General features: G+C 51.5%; 2 protein-coding genes across 2 annotated transcripts; one reads left to right on the top strand and one right to left on the bottom strand.

Annotated features, from left to right (window-relative positions):
* The first annotated feature begins 129 nt into the window (after positions 1–129).
* Positions 130–14,261, top strand: BAG1 (BAG cochaperone 1). The gene is made up of 7 exons (XM_055136649.1): positions 130–682; positions 2,764–2,892; positions 5,502–5,584; positions 9,217–9,327; positions 12,374–12,481; positions 13,289–13,351; positions 14,009–14,261. Exons 1-7 carry the CDS (start codon positions 646–648, stop codon positions 14,069–14,071), a joined length of 594 nt encoding a protein of 197 aa, XP_054992624.1. The 5' UTR covers positions 130–645; the 3' UTR covers positions 14,072–14,261.
* A 2,150-nt stretch (positions 14,262–16,411) lies between these two features.
* Positions 16,412–23,274, bottom strand: SPINK4 (serine peptidase inhibitor Kazal type 4). The gene is made up of 4 exons (XM_055123501.1): positions 23,210–23,274; positions 19,528–19,568; positions 17,932–18,044; positions 16,412–16,457 (listed from the first exon to the last, which is right to left on the bottom strand). Exons 1-4 carry the CDS (start codon positions 23,268–23,270, stop codon positions 16,412–16,414), a joined length of 261 nt encoding a protein of 86 aa, XP_054979476.1. The 5' UTR covers positions 23,271–23,274.
* Positions 23,275–23,977: the final 703 nt, after the last annotated feature.

Genomic DNA, 23,977 nt, shown 5'->3' on the forward strand with positions numbered 1-23,977 from the left:
CAAGAGGGCGGGGCCCGTGTAGGGGCGGGACGTAGGCTAGTGGAGGGCGGGGCACAGCCCGGGGGCCGGGGCGGGGTGGGCGGGGCCCAGGCGGCTTCCGCGAAACAAGGGGGCGGGGCCTGTGTAGGGTCGGGACGTAGGCTAGTGGAGGGCGGGGCGCAGCCCGGGTCAGCGGCCGAGCGGGGGCCTACGGCAGGCGGCGGGGCGGGCTTGCGAAGGGCGCACGGCTCAGCTCCCATCGCTGGGCGGTCAACAGGCGCAGGTCTGGCGGAGCACGGCGCCGGGCGGAGACTTCGAGGCGACCGGCAGCTGCAGGGCCACCGGCGGCGCGCCCCTCGGCCGGGCCGGGAGCCGCGCCCGTCGGAGCTCCAGCCCCAGCACTGTCAGTCTCCTCGGCGGTCGTCGGTCCAGAGTGTGGCCGCCGGCAATGTCCGGCCCCCCGGGAGCACCCCCGCCGGCGCTCGCCGTCCGCGGGTGAAGAAGAAAGCCCGGCCTCGCACGGCCCGGAGCGAAGAAGTCCAGTCGTGGAGCGAAGAGACCTCCCGGAGCGAAGAGGTGACCCAGACCGAAGCGGTGATCCTCAAGGAAGAGGTGACGCAGACGGAAGACGTGACCCTGACCGAAGAGGGGGACAGGAGCGGGGAGATGGCCGCAGCCGGCCTCAGCGTGACCGTCACCCACAGTGAGCGCGGGCGGCTGGGCGGGCGCCGGGCTGGTCGGCCAAGGGCCGGCGGGTCTCTGGTTCCGGCCACGTGCGCCTCGGAAGCGCACTCTGGCCCGGGATCACGCCTGACTGTGCCCAGGGACTAGAACCTATCGGTGCGCGGGGATCACTCCTGCTTCAGTGCTCAGGGATTACTCCTGACGGCGCTCAGGGGTTAGTACTGATCGGTGCTTGGGGATCATTCCAGCTTCATGCTCAGGACCGCTGGGGGTGGGGGGGTGCATCACTCCTAGCTCCGCACGTGCATCTCTCCTGGCTCCGCACTGGATCACTCCTGACTGAGCTTAGGGATCACTCTTGACTCCATGCTCAGGTATTCCTCCTGCCTCCGCACTCCAAACTAGCTCACTGGATCACTCCAAACTAGCTCAGGCATCACTTTTTTTTTTTTTTTTTTTTTGCTTTTTGGGTCACACCCAGCGATGCTCAGGGATTACTCTTGGCTCTGCACTCAGGAATTAGTCCTGGCGGTGCTTGGGGGACCATATGGGATGCTGGAGATTGAACCCGGGTGGGCTGCATGCAAGGCAAATGCCCTACCCACTGTACTATTGCTCTCACCCCAGAGGTCACTTTTTTTTTTTTTTTGACCCAGCTATGCACAGGGGTTACTCCTGGCTCTGCACTCAGGAATTACCCCTGGCGCTGCTCAGGGGACCATATGGGATGCTGGGAATGGAACCCTGATCAGCCACAGTGCAAGGCAAATGCCCTACCCGCTGTGCTATTGCTCCAGCCCCGCCCAGGGATCACTCTTTTTTTTTTTTTGAATTTCTGTATTTTGTTTTTTTATTATTATTTTTTAATTTTTTATTCTTTTATAGAATCACCATGTGGAAAGTTACAAAGCTTTCAGGTTTAAGTCTCAGTTATACAATGCTCGGACACCCATCCCTTCACCAGTGCACATATTCCACCACCAAGAACCAGGGATCACTTTGACCCTGTGCTCAGGGATCACTCCTGGCTCCGCACTAGGATCACTCCTGACAGAGCTCAAGTATCATGCCTGGCTCTACACTCAGGGGTTACTCTTGGTAGCATTGGGGGACTGTACAGGATACCGGGGATCCAACCCAGATTGGCCTCGTGTGAGTCACGGCACTAAAGGCTGGACTCTCTGGCCCCCATCCTACCCTTTCGAGTGACCTTGGGATGCCTCCTTTCTAGTCATCTGGTTTCTTTATGAAGTAGGCTGGTAACACCAGCACTGCTGACTTCACTTGGCTGTTAAGCGGACTCAAGGCTTGGAGTCATGAACAAGATACAGGCCTCTTACTGGAAAAGAATTAGCACTGCAGCTCCAAAAAGAAATTTTCTGCGGACTGTATTCATTCATCAGTCTTTTTTTCCTTTTTTTTTTTTTGTTTGTTTTTGGGCCATACCCAGTGATGCTCAGGGGTTACTCCTGGCTCTGCAGTCAGAAATTACTTTTGGCAATGCTTGGGGGACCATATAGGTTGCTGGGAATCAAACCCAGGTCAGCCACGTGCTACTTACCCATTGTACTATCTCTCCAGCCGCCGTCTATCTTTTTTTTTTTATGGTGCACCAACCGTGTAGGTGCAGCTATACCCAGTGCACTAGAAGGAAAAACAGTCTCCTGCCCATGACAGCAGGGGAGACGAGCAGACAGCATAGTGTAAAGGGAGATGAAGACACGGGAGACAGAAAACTTGAGTGGGAAGTACGGCCTTTTCACATGATGTCAGGTTTGGACTCTACCAGAGACAGATCTTAACTAGACAGAGCTCACAGCTCATCGTTGAAATCAGGGATACAGGTAGTGTCTATCTCATGTTTGTTCTGAAAGTTAAGTTGTTGCCTGAAGTAATACAACCCTCCCACACATGACAAATGCTTAGCTTTACTAGTGCAGTTATAATAAGAAGCAAGCCTTGCGTGGGGCACCATAGGAACGCTTGGCAGGTGTGGGGGCAGGCCATTTGGGGTAGGAAGCATACGGACCGGTCCTGGAAGGCGAATGAAGAGTCAGTTTCTGTGAAAAGAGTTTCCGTGCAATGCTTTGCTCTCCGCAGGCAATGAGAAGCACAACCTTCACGTCACTCCCAAGGAGGGTTGCAGTGAACCGGTTCTCCGAGACCTGGCCCAGGTTGTTGAAGAGGCCACAGGGGTCCCAGTGTCTTGTCAGAAACTCATATTTAAGGGTAGGTGTTTTTCTTGTAGCTTTGAGCCCTTGTTTCTCGTTGCTCAGGGGTAGGTCCAGAACCATATAACCTTGCCTAATGCTGTAATTCGGTTTTCAAACGGGGAATAGTTCTTGTGATTTTGTGTGTGGGGATGGCATGGGGCGAGGGTGGCTTTCCTAGTGGTGTCTGGGGGACCACGCGAGGCTGAGGGTGGCACTCAGAGTGCTCAGACGCCAAGCACACACATTCTGGTCCTTCTCTCGTTCACCTTTTTGGATGTATTCAGTTGTTCGTTTCTTCAGCTAAAATTTGGTGGGTTTCATTGTTGAGACAGTCAAGCTCCTGGGCAGGTGTTAGTATTGAAGGCAGAGGAAAGGCCGACTGAAATTTGCAGGTAGTCTTCCCTGGCTGAGTGGGATCCTTGGATGTTCGTGGAGTACCTACCACCACTTTTCCTCACCCTTTGTACTAGGAGTCCGATGAGCTCGTAGTCTCTGCTTGGTGAGCATCCGATTTCTCCGTGAGAACAGCAGTCGGGATGGGCAGTGCCAGGTGTCCAATGCTCGGCCCCGTGCAGCAGAGGAACACTTGGGGGCTGATGGTGCAGCCCAGTCGAGATTCCACTCTCCTGCCCTTCCGCAGCCTCCGTCCACCCTTTCTCTTGGGGACCCAATTTTTCCAGTTATCTGATGCGCCCAGATTTATTCCACTCGATACCAGTCTCTATAAAGAGTTTAGTGATAAGAATTCCTGATCATGAAGCCACTCCTTCTATTTTTTCTTGGGGTGCGGGGAGTTAGAGGGCAAGCACCAGGGATTGAACCCAGGGTCTCATACATGTGTCACATGCACTGCACTGCGGAGCTGTATCTCTGGCCCCTTGTCTTTCCCTTTTATTTTTCATTTAACTATTTTATTTTTATTATTATTACTGGTTTTGAGTCACACCTGGCAATGCTCAGATTCCTTCTGGCTCTGCACTCAGGAATGACTTCTGCAATGCTCAGGGGACCATATGGGGTGCCAGGGATCCAACCTGTGTCGGCCGCATGTAAAGCAAGTGCCCTGCTGTGGTATCACTCCGGCCTCATTGTATTTCCTTTTTTTATTTTAAACAATGTAGGAGTACTGCTATTTATTCAGCCATTGATTGTCTTCCCTTTTTAAAAACTTCTTCTAAATTATAGGGGCTAGAGAGAAAGAAAAGACAGAGGTTAGGCTTTTACCTCACATGCAGTTGACCTGGTTCAATACTGGTCCCTTGTGGCCCCTTGAGCACTGTTGGTATACCCCAACACTCCCCCACTCCGTTTTGATCTTTTTTTTGGGGGGTGGGGTTGGGGCCACACCCCACTCCGGGCTTACTCCTGGCTATATGCTTAGTGATTGCTGCTGGTGGGGCTAGGGGACCCATATGGGGTTCCTCGGATTGAACCTGACTCTACCACATGCAGGGCAAGTGCCCTATCCCTGTTCTGTCTCCAGCCCCTTCCTTACTTTCCTCTTTTTTTTTTTTAAAGGATTATAGAGATAATTGAAATCCAGATCTGAAAGTAAAAGGAAGCATAAAGGAGATAATGTTCTCCCACATAAAAACCCTCATAATATTTTAATATATTTTGTTTTATCATTTTATCTTTTTGTTTTGGTCCTGGTACCCAGAGTGTGGCTTCGTGTGTGTGTGTGTGTGTGTGTGTGTGTGTGTGTGTGTGTGTGTGTAAGTTGGCAAAACTGGGACATTGACTGGACAGTTTTTATAACCTTTTTTTTGGCAGTTCCCGCAGACCAGCCCACAGCCTCATGCACGCATGGCAAGTGCTGTACTGAAGGGCCACATCCCAGACCTGACCTTTTTTTTTTTTTATGACACTGAATCACCTACATGGTGGCTTAGAAGTTTCCTGCTAAAAGGAACTTTAATTTCTAAGAAACCTTTAGGGTTCCAATGTGTCATTAATCTTTGTAATGAAGGTTGTACTGAAAAGCATTGGTTATTTTACAGCCGTATGTCCCATTACTTGTTTAGGATAAGTATCTGAAATGAGAGTATTGGATCATGGTACGTTTCTTAAAGGTTGTACCAATCTATTCTTTCTTTTTCCTTTTTTTGGTTTTGGGCCCGGGCTGGATCGATATCACAGCCGGTAGGGCGTTTGCCTTGCACGTGGCCAACCCGGGTTCGATTCCTCCATCCCTCTCAGAGAGCCCGGCAAGCTACTGAGAGTATCCCGCCCTCATAGCCGAGCCTGGCAAGCTACCTGTGGCATACTGGATATGCCAAAAACAGTAACAACAAGTCTCATAATGGAGATGTTACTGGTGCCCGCTCAAGCAAATCGATGAACAATGGGAGGATAGTGTGTATGTGACAGTGTGATTTTGGCCCACATTCAGCAGATCTCAGGGCTTACTCCTGGCTCTGTACTCAGGAATCACTCCTAGTGGGGCTATGGGGACTGTATGGGGTGCGGAGGATTGAACCCAGGTTGGCCATGTGCAAGGCAAGTGTCAGCCCTCTATACTAATAGCCCTGGCCCCCAGCTTCTCCTCTCATTTATGAACATTTGTCTTTCTCATACTCTCACTAAAACTTATTTTCAGTGTTGTGCCATTCTTTTTTTTTTCAGGAAAATCTCTGAAGGATCTGGAACAACCGCTGTCAGCAGCTGGAATTCAAGATGGATGCCGGGTCATGTTAATTGGGAAGAAGGTAAATTGCTTTTCCAACGAGAGTACTACAGTCAGATCACTAAAGTCTTTTCTACATGCTTTTATTTTGTTGTTGTTGTTGTTGTTTTTCACTCTTATCCCCTTTTTTTAATTTAAAAAGTGGGGGCTGGAGCTATAGCACAGTGGGTAGGGCACTTGCCTTGCACACGGCTGACCCGGGTTTGATTCCCAGCATCCCATATGGTCCCCTGAGCACTGCCAGGGGTAATTCCTGAGTGCAGAGCCAGGAGTAACCCCTGTGCATCGCCAGGTGTGACTCAAAAAGAAGGGGAAAAAAAAGTATATGGAGTGCTTCATGAATATTATCCTAGTGCAGGGGGTCTGTATCTAATCTGTATTGTTTTTTAATTTTAGTATAGGTGCATTTTGAGGGGGGCTTCTTGTTTTTTAGTGTGGAGGAGGGAGGGTTTCATAACAGTGCTCAGGGCTTTCCAAGGCTAACTCCTGGCTCTGCAGTCAAAAATCATTCCTGGTGGGGCTCAGGGGACCACATGTGGTACTAGGGGATCAACCATGGGTCAGCCACATGCAAGGCAAGGGCCCTACCAGCTGTACTCTCTGGCCTTTTATTTGTTTGTTTATTGGGTGGGGGTTGGGCCACACCCAGTGGTGCTCAGAGGTTACCCCTGGTTCTGCAGTCAGGAATTAATCTTGGAGGTACTCAGGGGACCATGTGGGATGCTGGGTAACAAACCCAGGTCAGCCGTGTGCAACGCAAGCCCTGACTTTCTGGCCCTTTAGTTTTACGTTAGTCACCATGGTTTACAACACCGTAATAGGGTTTCATGCATATGATGGTCCAGCCACACACCCCCAGCAGTGTCCATTTCCCTCCACCATTGTCTCGGGGTTACCCCCACCATGGTAATTAGGTTCAGTTCTGTAGACCACTTCACAGTTTGTTTCTTTGGCCCATTTATTATTCCCTCAATATGCTTATCTATGTCCCACATGTGAATGAGGTCATTCTGTATCTGTCCACATCACCTGCCTGAATTCATTCAGCAAGATCCCTCCAGTTTTACCCACATAGCTGCACATTGCATGATTTCATTTTTTTCTTGTAGCATGCTATATGTCTATTTTAAAGGCCAAACTGAGGGCCCAGATTCAGTGATCATTAGTGAAATAGCTCTCCCTACAGCAATGTCGTTTCCTCCATTTGTTTCATGATAGCGCCTGTCTTATTGTTCTGTGTCCTCTATTCCTGCTGGTTAGGGCTTTTGGCTCTGGGGATCAGGAATGCTTGGCTTATCTCAGTAAGGTGGCTTTTGTTTTGGTGGGGAGATACCATTCAGTTCAAATCATGCCTGAGACCGGTTTTACTCACTTGGGAAGAGGATTTATAAGAGAGCAATTTATTAAATAAATAAAACTGGAAGATTAGAAAGATGAATGTTCCGAGCAAGTATTTTGGAGCCATTTTTTTTAAATGTCAAATATCTCCTGATTTAATTTTTTTAATTTTTTAAAATTTTATTTGTTTATTTATTTGCTTTTGGGGTCACTCCTGGCTCTGCACTCAGGAATCACTCCTGGCAGTGCTCAGGGGACCATATGGGATGCTGGGAATCGAACCTGGGCCGGCTGCATGCAAGGCAAATGCCCTACCCGCTGTGCTATCGCTCCAGCCCCTTTGGAGCCATTTTCCTTTCACCCCTTTTACTAAAGTGTTTGGCTGGAAAGAAAGGTTTACCCCCAAAGAGCTGAGGTACAGATAAGACTCTTGCCTTGAAAGCAGCACACCTGAGCACCTTAGGATGGCCCTGAACATCCCCCTCCAAAAAACAAAGAACTGAGTAACAAAAAGCCAGTTGGTCACAGAGAGACAATAGAGACGATAGCTCCTGGAGTAAAGAGAGAGGATCTTGGCATGGCCTCATGTGACACTGTCGGATTGTTGGTCATAAGTTTCCTTCAGGGACCGGCGTAATAGAACAGCGGGTAGGGCCGTTTGCCTGGCACGCAGCTGACCCAAGTTTGATCCCCGGCATCCCATATGGTCCCCTGAGCACCACCAAGACTAATCCCTGAGTGCAGAGCCAGGAGTAATGCCTGAGTATCGCTGGGTGTGACCCTAAAAGAAGTTGCCATTGCCTTCAAAGAGATGACTGATTCCTAGTGGAGAGAAGGCAGAGATGAGCAAAAACAAAGTCTGCTCCAGGTTGGGACTTCTAAGAAATGCATTTAGGAGTGAGTGTACAGCAGGTTAGGCGCTTGCCTTGCACACACCCAACCCCGGTTCAGTCCCTATCAGAGCATAGGGTCCTCCAAGCCCCACCAGAACTGACCCCTGAACACAAAACCAGGAGTAAGCCCTGAGCACCACTGGGTGTGGTCCCCAAACAAAATTTAAAAAAGAAATGGGTTTAGGATTTTGGCCCAGAGAACGTGGGCCAAACAATTTGAATAGGGTCAGAGCAGGAAACGGCTGTTACTGGCTACCCGTTTGGTTAGGTGAAAGATGGAACTATTCTAGATTTTTTTCCCTTTCAGTACCTTAGCTTGGGGAGAATGGTGCTGGGTTCAGTGGTCAGAACCGAAAAGTTGTGTTTAAGAAGCTCTGGGAGAGGCCAGAGCCATAGTAAAGAGGTAGGGCATTTGCCTTGCATGTGGCTAACCTGGGCTTGACGCCTGGCACCCCATATGGTACTCCAAGCACCTCCAGCAGTAATTTCTGAGCTCAGAGTAAGGGGCATCACCAAATGTGGCATCAAATAAATAAATAAACAAAAATTGAAGAGCAGCTCTGCTAGCTCCCATAAGTAACAGCCTTATGTTACTATACATTAAACCTTAGTTTCATCATCTCAAACAGTACCCCCCTCACTGGGTTGCTGTAGGACTTAAAACACTAGTACCATTGAAGTGCTTAGGATGGCACCTTGGCATAGAGGGAAATATTCAGTCAATAGGGTCATCATCGCCATCATTATCACATTTAATGGCAGAGCTCAATTGGTGGATGTAGGAAGGAATTCCACTGAAAGGAATGGCAGACTTTTCTCCTGTCTTGTTCTTCTGGACTTTTCATAAATATTTACTGTAATCTATGTTTGCTTCAGGCTGTATTTTGTCTATGGGTATCAGCTAAAATAGAATCCAGTACCTGGATTGGTTCAAAACTCTTTTGGGGGGACAAGAGGTACACACCTAGCAGTTCTTGTGACTCTGCTCAGGAAGTGGTGGGGTGGGGAGCAGGGGTACACACCCAGCAGTTCCTGTGCTCAGGCAGTGGCAGGAGACTGTATGCAGTACTGGGATTCGAAGTATTGAACCAGGCGCAGCTGCGTACAAGGCAACTGCTTTAACTTCTCTATTATCTTTCCAGCCCAGGCTCATGTTTTTGAATCTAGACTGTGATACCTTCACATATTTACTTGATGCCTTCTCTCTAGTCTAGAGTCTTTGTAGATAGAAAACAGCCCTTATCTTATAAAAACCTTTTCTATATTCCCCTCAACCTATTTTCTAAAAAGCTGACCTGTGAAGACTATTTTCTGTTTGGATGAGCTAAATTGTAGTCAGATGTTGTTCCCCCCCCCCCCCCGCACCACTCCCGATGGAAGCTATTGTTCCTTATCATTTACTTCATTTTATTAAATATTTTAGAACAACCCAGAAGAGGTGGAACTAAAGAAGTTGAAAGATTTGGAAAAGTCTGTGGACAAGATATCTGGCCAGCTGGAAGGACTGAATGAAGACCTTACTGGACTCCAGCAGGTAATTCTTGACAGACTTGGACCTTCCACCTTGTCAGACTTTGTTGAGCTCTAACAGTTGCAGTTTCCAGACCAGCCTCTCTAGTCAGACTCATTCATTACAGTGGCATCTATATGCTGACCCTTTCTGTTACTGTGGGCAAGTTTGCCTTGTCTTAGGTTCCTTTTCTTCAGAGAGGGAGTAACGATGGTATCTCTCCCTTACAGGACTGAACGAAGTAGTTTAAGCCAAACACATACTGGGTATGCTCTCAGGATCATTGTCACTGTCACTTTTTATTTGGTTGGTTGGTTGGTTGGTTTTGGGACCACACGCATTGGTGCTCAGGTCTTAACTCCTGACGGCTGGGGACACCACATGGGGTGCTGGGGATTGAACCCAGGTCAACCGTGTGTAAGACCAGCGCCCTACCTCCTGTACTATTGCTCTGGCCACTGTCACTGTCTCTTTCAAGCCCTTGCTGGATCCACTTGTTCCCTTAGAAATGCATCTGCTGTGCCATAGGTAGCGTCTCTCATTCTCACCTGCAATAACGTGCTTAGCAAGATAGTGTACATTCCATTTCAGAGATGGTCCAGGTCGAGCCTACTCTGTGTGAGAGAGTATACTGGGACCTTTCTACTCAATTCCGTATGTAGGTAATGGGGTACTAAGTAGCCCCATCACCAACCGGGTGATGAGTAGCCCCTACACATAGGTCCCCCCTTCCCCACTGTTTCATACTATAATGTCTTTATGCTTGTGTTTTATTTTTTAATTTTTTAATTTTTTTAATTTTTTGCTTTTTGGGTCACACCCAGCGATGCTCAGGGGTTACTCCTGGCTTTGCACTCAGGAATTACTCCTGGCAGTGCTTGGGGGACCATATGGGATGCCGGGGATCGAACCCGGGTCGGCCGCGTGCAAGGCAAATGCCCTACCCGCTGTGCTATCGCTTCGGCCCCTATGCTTGTGTTTTAATTACACAAGTAGTGTATACTGTCACTGTCACTGTCATTCCATTGTTCATCGATTTGCTCTAGCGGGCACCAGTAACATCTCCATTGTGAGATTTGTTACTGTTTTTGGCATCTTGAATACACCATGGGTAGCTTGCCAGGCTCTGCTGTGTGGGTGGGATACTCTCAGTAGCTTGCCAGGCTCTCCGAGAAGGAAGGAGAAATCAAATCCCGGTCAGCTGCGTGCAAGGCAAACGCCCTACCCGCTGTGGTATGGCTCCAGTCCAAGTAGTGTATACAGTTTGGACATTTGCATGGGGGAGTTGGTTGTTAGTTGTTGGGGGACACCCCTGGTGGTAATGGTGGGTGGGGTAGCAGGGAGTTTGCAGTGTCAGGGCTCAAACTCAAAGCCTCCCCAACACAGGACATGCTCTAGCTGAGCTTTATCCCCAGCTCCAGGTGTTAAATGAAGAATATGGGGGAAACTAAGAATTACCTCCAAGCTCAATTCATCTATTATAACTACTAAAGAGTGAAATGTGTTTTTCCATTTAAAAAATATTGGCTTTTTTGGCTGGGGAATATAATATACTAGGGGGTGCTTGCCTTGCATGCAGCTGATACCAGTTTGATCCCTGGCACTGTATGTGATCCCCTAGTACAGAGCACCACAAGCTGTGTCCCACACCTCCCCCCACACTCCCCATCAAACAAAAGAAAAATGCTATAATGCTGTACTGCTTTGTGAATTATTTTCCTGTTGAATAAAAAAGTTGAACATTTCCTATGTCATCAAAAATGATCATGTGGGCTGGAGTGATAGTGCTGCGAGTAGGGTGTTTACCTTATACAAGGCTGACCCAGATTTGATCCCTGGCATTCTGGATGGTCCCCCGAGCACCACCAGGAGTAATTCCTGAGTGCAGAGCCAAGAATAAATCCTGAGCATCACTGGGTATAACTCTCCCTACAAAAATAATCATACTGCGCTGGGAAGGTGGTTTAAAGGGTGGAACGCATATCTTCATGCCAGCTCCAGGTTTGCTCACACACACTCCAGGACCCCTGTGGTCCCTGAGCACTGCTGGGAGTAACTTCCCCCACCCAGATAAAAGTGACCACAGTCCTCAAAACTTACTATGTACTTAATAAATTCTTTGATTTGGAATTGCTGGCTAGTACGGAGAAAGCTTTCCCCTCAAATCAAATCTGCATCTTTAACTCTAGAGTTTGATAAATATCCTTAGCAATACCTGCTGTCTACCTGTTATTGGCAGTGTGACCCAAATACAAAACAGATTTAAAAAAAATAGTATTTATGTATTGTGGGCCAGGCCTCTGGCTCGCTGGCACAGCACATACCTTGCGTGTATGAGGCCCTGGATTCGATTCCTTGGCACCACACACGGACAAGAATAAGTGTCATCACATGTGTGTTTGTGACTTGGTTTTGGTTTTGGGCCACACCAAAGGTGCCAGGTGCTACTTCAACTTGCTGCTCAGAGGTTGCTCTGGGCAGTGCTTGGGGGACCGCATGGTGCCAGGGATTGACCTCTGGGTCTCCAGCATGCAGTGCGACCCAGCGTCCGTGCTCTCCCCACAGCCAAGTGCTGCTCATTTGTTGACACATATCTATGTGGTGAATTAAATTAAGCATCTACAAATATTCCCCCTTCTGAAGTCAGCGATCTTTTGGGATGATATTGTATGATGCCTTGGAAAAATCAAGGGCACCGTGCTATAGATAAATAGCTTCCTGGAGGTCATCAGCCAGTCAGTGGCAACCGGGCTTCAAGCCCAGGCCCTCTCATCACCGAGCCCTGAGCACCTGCTGTGTGCTGTTGTCTGGGGGCTGCATGCTTCTGGCTCCACCGCGCTTGCTTGGCTTGCAGGGTCTCAGGTATTTGCAAGCCCCCAGAGGCCATGCAGAGGGCCTGGCTCAGTGCTTGGGTTGACTCCGGGCCAGCCTCTCTCTCGGTTTTGCCAAGAGCTGAAGCTGTTGGTCTGAGCTCTGGCCCAGCGTGCTGTGCCCACCTTGTCAGTGCCTCGACTAGTTGTTTCTCATCCAGCCCCGACGGCCCTTGCAATGGTGTAATCCTCCTCCACAGGGTTTTCTGGTCAAAGATATACGAGCCGAAGCTCTCTGCAAACTCAGCAGGAGAGTCAAAGCTACAATCGAGCAATTTATGAAGATCTTGGAGGAGATTGATGCGCTGGTAATTACTCTGCGGAGAAGAATGAGTTTCCCTTGGCTATAGTTCACTTAGCTTCGCTCTAGGGTGAATGTTCTGCTCACCTGAGCTGCCCCATCACCTCGGGATATTGAGCCGTACTTTTGCCGGCCCCTGATAGGTCCCGGGTGAGTACACAGCAAGATAAGACAATTCTCGATTTCTAGTCACTCCACATCTCTCCAATATGAGGCTTTTATTATTATTATTATTATTATTTTCTTCTCTATGCTGGCAGGCTCTGTAATTGTCATGAGGTTGGGACCCAAGTGTTCCCAGGTACTTGTGGTCCGAGAAACACAGTGTAACTCCTGTGAGTGTCCACTAAGCGCATTATCTGTACAGAACCCGGCAGTTCTCATACTGGGAACCGCTGATGCCAGGCCCCTTTTTACAGGTGTTGGACAGTGTCTCCAGACCGATGTCTCCTCCTTGAGTATGGCCTACTCTGTTGGGGGGCAGGGGGCGGGGAGACAAGGTAGTGAAAAAGAAGTAGAAGGTGCTTTCCAGCCACTGTGGGCACAGGGTCTGCCCAGGACATAGAATCCACAGGTAGGAAACAGTGCCAGGTCAGAGCCCTTGGCACAGGGTAGCCTCCATGGGCCGGGTGTAGAGCAAAAGGAGCTTTGGGAGGGGCGGAGATTCATGGGAAAGGGCCTTGGGAGAATCCAGTCTTGGAAATGAATTGAACCCTGAAAACATATCTCATTTCATGGTCCCCTGGGACCTGTTTGATGTACTATGGGCAGAGACCTTCTCCTGCCACTGTCTCTGAGAATTACCTTCCTATAGATTCTACCAGAGAATTTCAAGGACAGTAGACTGAAGAGGAAGAGTTTGGTGGTTAAGATTCAGGTGAGTTGTGGGGTCGAGGGTGGCAGGTGTGTGTGTGTGTGTGTGTGTGTTTTCACAGTAGGATTGAGATGTGTATGACACGGGCTTTACTGTTTGTTTTTTTGCATTAGCCTAGAATGGAAGAGTCCTTTCATGTGCCTGTGTTTGTTTGGATTGGGACAGTTTAGGGGTCTTCCCTGGAGAGCAGGCGGGGCTGACCCAGTTGGTTCCAGAAGGCACCATCTAGATGGACTGGCCCTTCTAACCCTGCATTTGCAGCACAGTGGCCTCGAGACAGGACCTGTCCTCTCCCCTTTGGAAGGGTGTTATCTCAAGCTGTTCTTCTCAACTTATTTCCTAATGTGGCCCCTTTTCGACCTTATTTCCTTCCTATTCTCCCGCCCGCCACCCCTTCCTACTGGTTGGCCCCCTGGTCTCATGCCATGGATCCTCCACACACCCGAGGTGCCCAGAGAATATCCCTGACTGAGAAACCTGCCCGTGAGCATTATTGAAACCCCAGTCCCACTGGAAGCATGGGGCCCAGGGGGTCCTGCCCACCAGCATAGCCTGCTGGCAGCGCACCCTGTGGGCGCCCCCGAAGGCCAGCTGCAGAGGGCCTGGCCCAGAGGAGGTTGACGAGTATGGGTGGACCCTCACTGTCCCTTTGTCTTGTAGGCATTTCTAGCTGAGTGTGATACAGTGGAGCAGACCATTTGCCAGGAAACAGAGCGACTATAGTCCACAGACTTCAGACAAGCATGGTGAGTGGGGCAAGGCTCGGCCCCCGCCGAAGAACTCTACCCCCTCCTCTGCCCCGTCTGGAACAGAAATCCCCAGACTGATTCCCCAGGACTGCTGGGGAATGCTTGCCCATTTTCCTATGCCCACATCTGTGCCCAGTCAACAAGAATCGCCTTTGCAGCCTGAAGTGGCCCTCCTCTTCTGTGTCTCTGTGCTGTCTCCTCCCGGTGCTCGGCGGCCCAGTCTGTCCGGCTCGTTTGTCTTTAGGGTGTTTTCCTTGGCCCCAGGAGAAGGCGCCTTGGCCCGGAGGTCAGCGGCACGAGGCCTCTTGTGATGAGCGCATTGTCTCCCGAGCGTGAGTGGGCGTCCCTGCAGGCCACGTCCACGCAGCACACGCGCTGAGGTCTAGTTCCAGCACAGCCCTCCTTGCTGGTTCACAGGCCCTGTGCTCACCTCCCCGTGAGCCTGCCTGGCCCCGGCCGGGAGGTCTCAGGAGGCCTTTCTCAAGCTGGCGTGGGGCAGGTGAGGGAGGCCGGGGTCTGTGGTTGAGGCATGGAGTGTCCCACCTCCAAGTAAATCCCTGGAGGGTGTGTGCCGGCTGCTATTCTGAGGCCTGTAGTTGTAGTAGTCGTTTAAGCCTCACATGGGCTGGGAGATGAAGGTTATACCATCTCCGCACGACAGAGCTGAGGAAGGAACCTTGCCCTTCCTCACCTCTAGGGCACAGAATGTAGCCACAGTGGCTGGAGTTGGAGCCTTGAGTCCTGAGATGGAAACTGATGAGGGTGAAAAACCATGTAAAAAGGGCATAGAGTGTGGCATAATAGGTGGGCTGGAGAGAGTTGGTGTTGGCCCTACGTATGGCTGGCCTGACTTCATTCCCCAGGACTACATCTGGGCTTCTCCCAGAGCACTGCTGGGAGTGAACCCTGAGCACAGCAGGTGTGTGCCCCAACTCCCCCCGAAACAAACAAACACAAAAACATAGTCCATGTGTGAAAGAAACGGACTGTCTTGGGTTTTTGGTCTTACAGCCAGTCTTGCTGTAGCATCCTCACCATGTAGGTGAAAACAAGTGTGTCTCGTGGCCAATGAAAAGGGCCTCGGGGTGGCCTCTGGGTTTCTGTATGCGTGAATCAGTAGTGATTGCTGCCCAGGTTCCGGAGCTTGGTCGCTCAGCAGACCCACCTGCGCCACCTTCCTTCTGGAGCAGGACCCAGAGTCCGCAGGAACCTGCTCTGCCCTGGCCCGGCCCTTCTACCCTCTCGACCCTCCAACACTTATCAGGAGCATTGGATGTGCCACAGGCTGAGGGCAGGCATCAGTGGGATTTTTGGAATGTGTTCCTGTGGATGGTTGTGTGAGTGCATGCATGTGCAGTGTGACCCTGTGGCTGTATCAGACAGAAATGTGTTTAACAGTCATTGGAAGTTGATCCAAAAGAGCAAAAGGCGCTGGAGGTACCTGCCACGGGGATACTTGGGGACCAGGACAGTGAAGGTTGTCGGCCACCGCAGACCTAACCCAGTATTTTAACATGGGTTGTATCAGCAGTATAGCGTGTCCTGCCTAAATGTCCCCCATGTTTGGGAGTGTGTGTGTGTGTGTGTGTGTGTGTGAGAGAGAGAGAGAGAGAGAGAGAGAGAGAGAGAGAGAGAGAGACAGACAGACAGACAGACAGACAGACAGACAGACAGACAGACAGACAGACTTGGGGTGTGGGTCCCTCCCAAGGCTGATGTTGGGAGCTGGAGCAATAGCACAGTGGGTAGGGCATTTGCCTTGCAATCGGCCGAGCCGGGATCAATTCCCAATATCCCATATGGTCCCCCAAGCACCACCAGGAGTAATTCCTGAGTGCAGAGCCAGGAGCATCACCAGGTGTGACCCCTCCCCCCCAAAAAAAAAGACTGATATTGGCCCATGCACACCCACAGCCGAACGTACTGACCTTTGTCTCTGTGCCGGTCACTGAAGCCACACCCACACTGACACACACGCTCCGCCTCTGAGCACCTTCCTGCGCCCACCCTGGTTCCTGGCCCCAGTGACAGGCCGGGCGGGAGCTGGCAGGAGTGCTGAGCAGAGGCCTGCCGCTGGGCTGGCCTCAGCTCTGGACACCCCAGACATCTAAGCAGGACAGGTGTCAGGGTTATTTAAGGAGCACAGCAGCAATGGGGAGGAGATGGGGACACCCACCCCTGCAGACCCCTGCCTCCCCAGAACCCCCAAAGACACGGCCCACTGGGCTGGCTCGGACTGGATCTTTATTTCAAGTCACACCCGCTCCCATCCCGCCACTTTGCTCCATCTTGAAGCTGCATAGCTGCTTAGAAGTCAGCATCGGCCGTCCTTCACGATCTGGATGTCCTCTTTGGCTTTCCTAGGGTCACAGAAGACAGGGTGAAATCACCTCAAGAACTGTCCCCCTCCTGGTGCCCTGAGGCCAGGCTCCCCCCCCACACACACACAGGCTCCCTCTGAGCCCCACCCACCCAGCTGTGCACAGAGCAGGAGGGGACTGGGGGGCCTGGAAACATCCTCATACCTCCCCCAGCCCCCATTCCGCTTTCTGGGTTTCGATGTCCCTTGAGGCTCCAGCTGCGTCTAGCCGGGGCACTGGCTTGTGCAGGTCTGGCACATCTTGGCTGGTAGGAGCCGGAGGCTCAGCTCCACAGACCTGCTGCAAAGCGCCTCCTCCCGGTCTCCAGCGCACCCATTCCCCACCCGTGTAACCACCACGGGGCTCCCGTGTCAGCCTTTGTCTGAGTAAGGATGGTGCCCCACACCTCGGGAGCTTGGCAGCTTCCGGGCGCCCTTCCATCTCAGCCGTGGCCAGCTCGAGCGTCCTGCCTCTGAAGACTTGAGGCAAAGAGGTGCTCCCCTGGACCATGGCCGTGCTCCAGCCCTGCCCACCTCCCTCCCTCTCCTTTCAACTTCATATTCCTGCTTATCCAACATGGTAGATCTCCTCAAACACAAACTGACTTTCGAGGGCTTTCCGAACTTGTTTCTGCACTTGGAATTACCTTCCCCATTCCTCTTCCTTCTCTTTCCTGAATAATTTCCTCTCGGGGCAGGGAGGGAGTGGATTTGTCCCAGTTTATGCTCAGGAAACCGAGTAGTGTGGAAATTGTGATGTGTTCAGCGACATGCAAGGCCAACACCCTAATCCCTGCCCTACCTCTGGCCCCGTAGCTTATTTCTACACCTCCCCTCTGAAGGCTGCCCTGCCTTAGTCCTTCCCCTTACCCCGGGTGCCCCGGAGTGCCCTGGCTGAGCCTTTCGTCTGTGTTGGGATTGGTTACAGATTTATTCCCTCTCATTCTGAGTCTACACCAGGAGGCCAGTGACGCTGACTTATGCTCTGCTCACTCCCTTGTGCCAAGCACGTCATTATTAATAATGATCCAATAATAGGTCATTGTTGACTGGAGGAATAAATGAACAAATAACAGGGCTGGAGCAATAGCACAGTGGGTAGCACACATTTGCCTTGCACCTGGCTGACCCGGGTTCGATTCCCAGCATCCCATGTGGTCCCCTGACCACCGCCAGGAGTAATTCTGAGTGCATGAGCCAGGAGTAACCCCTGTGCATCACTGGGTGTGACCCAAAACCAAAAAACAAACAAACAAACAAAAATAACCAAACCCAGGGTTTCTGCCCACAGCCGCTGTCACCGAGTTGCCATCCTGTGGGGAAGCATGCATTTCTCTGATGAACCCTTTGCATTCACTGTGGGAGGCCTGTCAGGCTGAGTGTGGGGAAAGGAGCAAGCGAGTCAGGTCTCACCCCTCTCAGATTGGTGAGCCCACCCAAGAGAGCCAGAAGGGACAGTTGGGGATTGAACTTACATCCGGGCCAAGCAGAGGTGGCATTCACTGTCGTACGTGACCCCGTTCGTGCCACAGACCATGTTGGTTGATGGGGAACAAGATGGAGACTCCGCCATGTGTTCACAGACGGGCTGTGGGTGGTGGACAGCACTCAGGGATTCGAGACGGCAAGGAAGAATCTGGGGGTCCTACTTGGAGGAGAGCTGAGGAGGGGTGGCCCCTGGGGCCTGAGTACAGCAGGCAGGGAGCTTGTCTTGCACGTGGCTGACCCAGGTTTGATGCCCGGCACCCCGTATGGTCTCTGGAGCCCACCAGGAGCAATCCCTGGGCACCACTGGGTGCAGCTCCCAAATGAAAACAAAGGCCCCAGTGGGCATGGAGCCAGCCCCCGGGGCTTCTGGCAGGTCTACTGGATACGTATGTATGGATATGTCCGTGGGGCCTGGGGATGGACAGCCAGGGGTGGACCTGTGGTCAAGCCTGGGATCGTGCATGGACCAGAGTCATGCCCTCACACTCCTGGGCAGGGGTTCATGTTCTTCAGAGGCTGCCTAGAACCCGGGCTGCTGTCCCAGCTCCAGAGCTGCCCCCTCACTCCCAGGAGGCCCCTCTTTCGGGGGCTCCACAGCGTACCCTCGCAGGTCCTGGGTGTGGGAAGAAGTGGAGAATGGGATGGGGCTCAGGACTCTCCTCAAGGCCAGAGGTCAAGGTCACTACCTACCGAGGCAGGCTTGGGACAGGGAGGGGCGAGGAAGAAGGTGGTGTGGGGTGAGGAGGTAAGGTGAGGAGGAGCAGAAGTAAGGCCACCCTCCATAAGCTGTGTGTCAACACATTTGTTCCTACCCTCGGTCTCGTTTCCTCGGTAAAGAATAAACCTTCATGGGGCCGGAGCGATAGCACAGCGGGTAGGGCATTTGCCTTGCATGCGGCCGACCCGGGTTCGATCCCCGGCATCCCATATGGTCCCCCAAGCACCGCCAGGAGTAGTTCCTGAGTGCAAAGCCAGGAGTAACCCCTGAGCATCGCTGGGTGTGACCCAAAAAGTAAAATAAATAAATAAATAAATAAACCTTCATGCACGGGACTATTGGAATAACGCCCGTGATGTCTTAGGGCTCTCGATGCCAGATGGGACCTCATTTACGCATGTGAAGGGTGAGCTGCATGTGAAGGGTGGGCATGTGAAGGGTGGGCTGAGGGTCTCCAGGAGGCCAAACCCACTCCCTGAGGATGCCCCGGGCATCAGCTCCAGGACCAAGGGAGAGTCCGGGCCCAGGGGAAACTCGTGTTCACTCTCCCTAGTGAAGAGCGGAGATGGGGATGTTGCTGACAGGGGTGGGGGCGGCGTACTCCCCCCAGGGCACTCAGTGCTCTAGGCCCGCCTCTTGGGTTTGAGCCTCACGGGAGTGCAGGGTACAAAGCAGGGGGTGGGTTGAGTCCCAGTGAACCTGGGTGGGGTGGGGGGCGGGGTCTCACTGCTCGGCCTAGGAGGACTCATCCGGTGGACTCAGGACCACCCTCCGCCACCTAGCCCTCAGAAGTGCTGCTTCCCCCGCCCATGGACATGACTTCCTTCTGCAAAGGGAAGGCCAGAATCACCAGAGGCTGCCTTACCATTCTCGAGAAAACGAGCTTTCCTGCTGACACGGACACATCTGAAAGGGGGGGAAAAAACAAACAAGAAACAATAAAAAATAAGATGTCAACTCAGGCTCCAGGTGGGGATCTTTTTTTGTTTTGTTTTGTAGTGGGTTTGTGTTTTTTTTTTTTTTTGCCCCCCCCTGGTGGTACTCCTGGTTCTGCACTCAGGGATCACTCCTGCTGGGGCCCAGGGGACCAAATGGGTGCCAGGGATTAAAACCAGCTTGGCCATGTACAAGGCAAGTGCCATACCCGGTTTATTATCTCTCCAGCCCCTAAGGCTGCTTCTAAAGGGGAATCCCTCCAGGGCCGGAGCGATAGCACAGCGGGTAGGGCGTTTGCCTTGCACGCGGCCGACCCGGGTTCGATCCCCGGCATCCCATATGGTCCCCCGAGCACTGCCAGGAGCGATTCCTGAGTGCAGAGCCAGGAGTAACCCCTGAGCATCGCTGGGTGTGACCCCAAAAAAAAGCAAAAAAAATAAAAAATAAATAAAGGGGATCCCTCCAGAGGAGGGCTAGTACGAAGATGAAGCTGCTTGCCTAGCCTGCAAGCCAGAGCACCGGTTCAAATTCCAGTATTGCGGATGGGTCCCCCAAATATTGCCAGAGAGGACCTCTAAGCACAGACCCAGATGTGACACTGAACAAACAGAAAGCCAACAAAACAGTTGAGGGGCTGGAGCGATAGTACAGGGGGTAGGGCGTTGCCTTGTGTGCGGCTGACCTGGGTTCAATCTCTGGCATCCCATATGGTCCCACGTGCACTGCCAGGAGTAATTCCTGAGTGCAGACCCAGGAATAACCCCGCAGTTACTCAGTAACCCCTGAGTCGGGTGTGGCCCCCAAACAAGAAAGAAAGAAAGAAAGAAAGAAAGAAAGAAAGAAAGAAAGGAAGAAAAAGGAAGGAAGAAGAAAGAAAGAAAGAAAGAAAGAAAGAAAGAAAGAAAGAAAGAAAGAAAGAAAGAAAGAAAGAAAGAAAGAAAGAAAATAATAAAGTTCAGCATAGGGCAGTAGCACAAGCTGAGCATACACTTTGCCTACAGGGGTCCCAGGTTTGATTCTCAGCACTGCAGACCCCTGAGCAGCACTGGAAGTGACCCCCCCAAAAAAAAGTCGTGTGTCACCCCAGCATCTCCAGATGTGGCTGCAAATTGAAAATGGGAAGGGGAGGGAAGGAAGGAAGGAAGGAAGGAAGGAAGGAAGGAAGGAAGGAAGGAAGGAAGGAAGGAGGGAAGGAGGGAAGGAGGGAAGGGAGGGAGAGGGAGAAGGGAGGAGGGAGGGAGAAAAGGAAGGAGGGGAGGGAGGGAGGGAGGGAGGGGAGAGGGAGAAGGGAGGAGGGAGAGAGAAAAGGAAGGAAGGAAGGAGGGGAGGGAGGGAGGGAGGGGGGAGAAGGGAGGGAGAGAGGGAGAAGGGAGGGAGAAGGGAGGAGGGAGGGAGAAAGGGAAGGAAGGATGGAGGGAGGGAAGAAAGGATGGAAGGAAGGAAGGAAGGAAGGAAGGAAGGAAGGAAGGAAGGAAGGAAGGAAGGAAGGAAGGAAGGAGGGAGGGAGGGAGGGAGGGCACGAGGGTGCGAGGGTGCATGCTGTGTCACCCAAGGTCTCATCTCTCAGGAAAAAGCCCATAGCCAATGCCAGTAAAATAGAGTACAATGACCCAAACCCCTCACTCCTACTTAGAATGCCACCACCTGTCACCCATGCGTCAAAGCACACCACTAGGGTCCCTGGAGACCTCTATGACACTGTGCCCTAGTCAACAGTCCTCTCATCTGTCTTCCTCAGGGCACTCCCCATAAGCTACCTTCCAACAACAGTCAGATTCCTGAGGAACTCGGCCAAGCCATAGACTAGATTCGGGCAAAGGCAGTTGAGTAAGGGCAAAGCTGGGATGTGCACATGGATGTCAGGCTCCAGGGCCAGCTCTATCCAAACATACTGATCGACCCATGGCTCTTCCAGTACTCATAGGACGTGATGTCTGAGCATGCTGGGTGGATGCGGAGCCACAGTTAACAGCACAGGGTAGGGTGGAGGGTCTAGGAAAATTTGACAGGGACAAGAAGCTTCCTGAAGGAGTATCCTGGGCCCAAGGGAGTCATAAGGTCTTGTGTTTTTGTTTTTTTGTGTTTTTGGAGGGGTGTTGGATTTTGGGACCTCACCCAGTGTTTCTGATGGATTACTTCTGGCTCTGCACTTAGGATCCCTCCTGGAGGTGCCCGGGGGACCATATATGGTCACGGATCAAGCCCAGGTCGCCCTCCTCCAAGGGAAATGCCCTACCCTCTGAATTATGGCTCCAGTTCAAGAAGTTATAAGCTCTTATCGAAAAATAAATTGATAAAAGTGACAATTAATTGTTATATGATTTTAATAATGGGCCTCATTCATTCCCCTGACCCTGAACTTGACAGGGACGAATGAGACGTGACTGGCACCCACTCGAGCAAATCAATGAGCAATGGGATGACAGTGATACAGTGATGATTTTAACTACTATGTAAACAAATTTAATTCACTTATTAGAAAAAAATGAAAGAAGTAAGGTCTTCTTAACCTTACAGAACAGAGCCCATCTTTGCCTGGGGCCCGCAGTGAAGCAGATGTGGGTTCCAGAATTTCCTCTGGGTGGGAGCTTTGTATCAATAAAGGAAGTACTGCAGGAGTGGAACAGGTGCCATCTCTAGAGGGGTTCAAGGCGCAACGGCTTAAGCTTTGCTGGGGAGGTTATTCCAAGAGTCCCCAGGGAGGGAGGTAGCAATTGCCTGTCTTCCAAGGGTTGGCGTTTACCCCTGGTGTTTGCATCAGGATGAAAATGTCGCCCATCCGCCTACTGCTTACAGCCTTTCTGTGACATCATGGCTACAACTGGAAATGGCTCCAATGTCCTTCGACAGAAAAATGGGTGAATAAACTCTGCTACCATATAAGCAATGGATAGCAATGTTACCTATAAGCGATTACTACTCAACAATAAAGACAAGCAGACAGCTAGTGTTTTCACAAGACTGAATCTCAAAACCACACGAGGCAGACGGACTGGAGAGATAGCACAGTAGGTAGGACATTTGCCTTGCACACGGCCAACCCAGGTTTGATCCCCGGTATCCCATATGGTCCCCCAAACACCACCAGGAATAATTAGAGTGCAGACTCAGAAGTCACCCCTCACCATTGCCAGGTGTGACCCAAAAAGCGGCAGGGGCGGGGGGAAGAAGGTAGATAGGGTAGATAGTCTTCTGCTTCCACAGGTGGTGAAGAAATGAGGGCCCCAGGAAGGGAGGGTTTTATTCAAAATTCTGGGCCAGAATCCAGAATTGAATCAAAGCTTCCTTTCTCCTAGCCCAGGGCTTTCCCTGCCGTGATGGAAGGCTGCAGATGGAAGGACAAGCAGGAGGCTGCAGAAATAACCCAAAGAACTGGGGCACAGTCTTTGCATGTGGGAGGCCCAGGTTGGAACCTCGGCACCACATGGTTCCCGAGAACTGCCAAGAGTGACCCCTGAACAATGAGCCAGGCTCTCCCCGCCAACCTCAAAAAAGAGTCTATGCAGAAAACTAAGACCTCAGGAGGTGCCCCAAGCCCTGCTTCTGTCCTCACCCCAAGCTCACCTACTGCCACCAAGCCACAGAAAAAGGATGCAGTTACTCCCACTCACCCCTGTCCATGACAAGGAGGGCAGCGAAGGCCAGGACCACCATCCCAAGACGCATGGCCATGCTCATCATGGGCTGATGTGGCTGAGCTGCCTGGGATCTGGGCCAGGGGAAGGACGGGTCCGTTTATAGTGCTGGTCCCCACCCTTCTCTTATCTGGGGCCAGGTGGGAGCGTCCCTCGGTGTCAGTCTGCACCCTGGCATACCGAAAGGGCTTGCTCTTGGCACAGATGCCAGGATTCAGTGGCACAGTTGCAAGGGGGTGGTGGTCATGGGATGGCTGATTTCCAGAGTGAGGAAAAGTTCAGACAACTCACAAAGCTGACTCCATGTGACTTGCATATGATGAGTGCGTGAGCGAGAGGGAGAGGGATTGCAAGGAGAAGGAGAGTTATCTTTTTTTTTTTTTTGGATGTTGTGAATATTTTATTTTATTTTATTTTATTTTAAATTTATTTATTTTTAATTAGAGAATCACCGTGAGGGTACAGTTACAGATTTATACACTTTTGTGCTTATACTTCCCTCATACAAAGTTTGGGAACCCATCCCTTCACCAGTGCCCATTCTCCACCACCCGTAAACCCAGTGTCCCTCCCACCCTCCCCAATCCCATCTCCCCCCCACCCCACCCTGCCACTGTGGCAAGGCATTCCCTTCTGTTTTCTCTCTCTAATTAGCTGTTGTGGTTTGCAATAAAGGTGTTGAGTGGCCGCTGTGCTCAGTCTCTAGCCCTCATTCAGCCCGCAACTCCCTTCCCCCACATGGCC

The sequence above is a fragment of the Sorex araneus genome, chromosome 1 (assembly GCF_027595985.1).
Source record: "Sorex araneus isolate mSorAra2 chromosome 1, mSorAra2.pri, whole genome shotgun sequence".
NCBI lineage: Eukaryota > Metazoa > Chordata > Mammalia > Eulipotyphla > Soricidae > Sorex > Sorex araneus.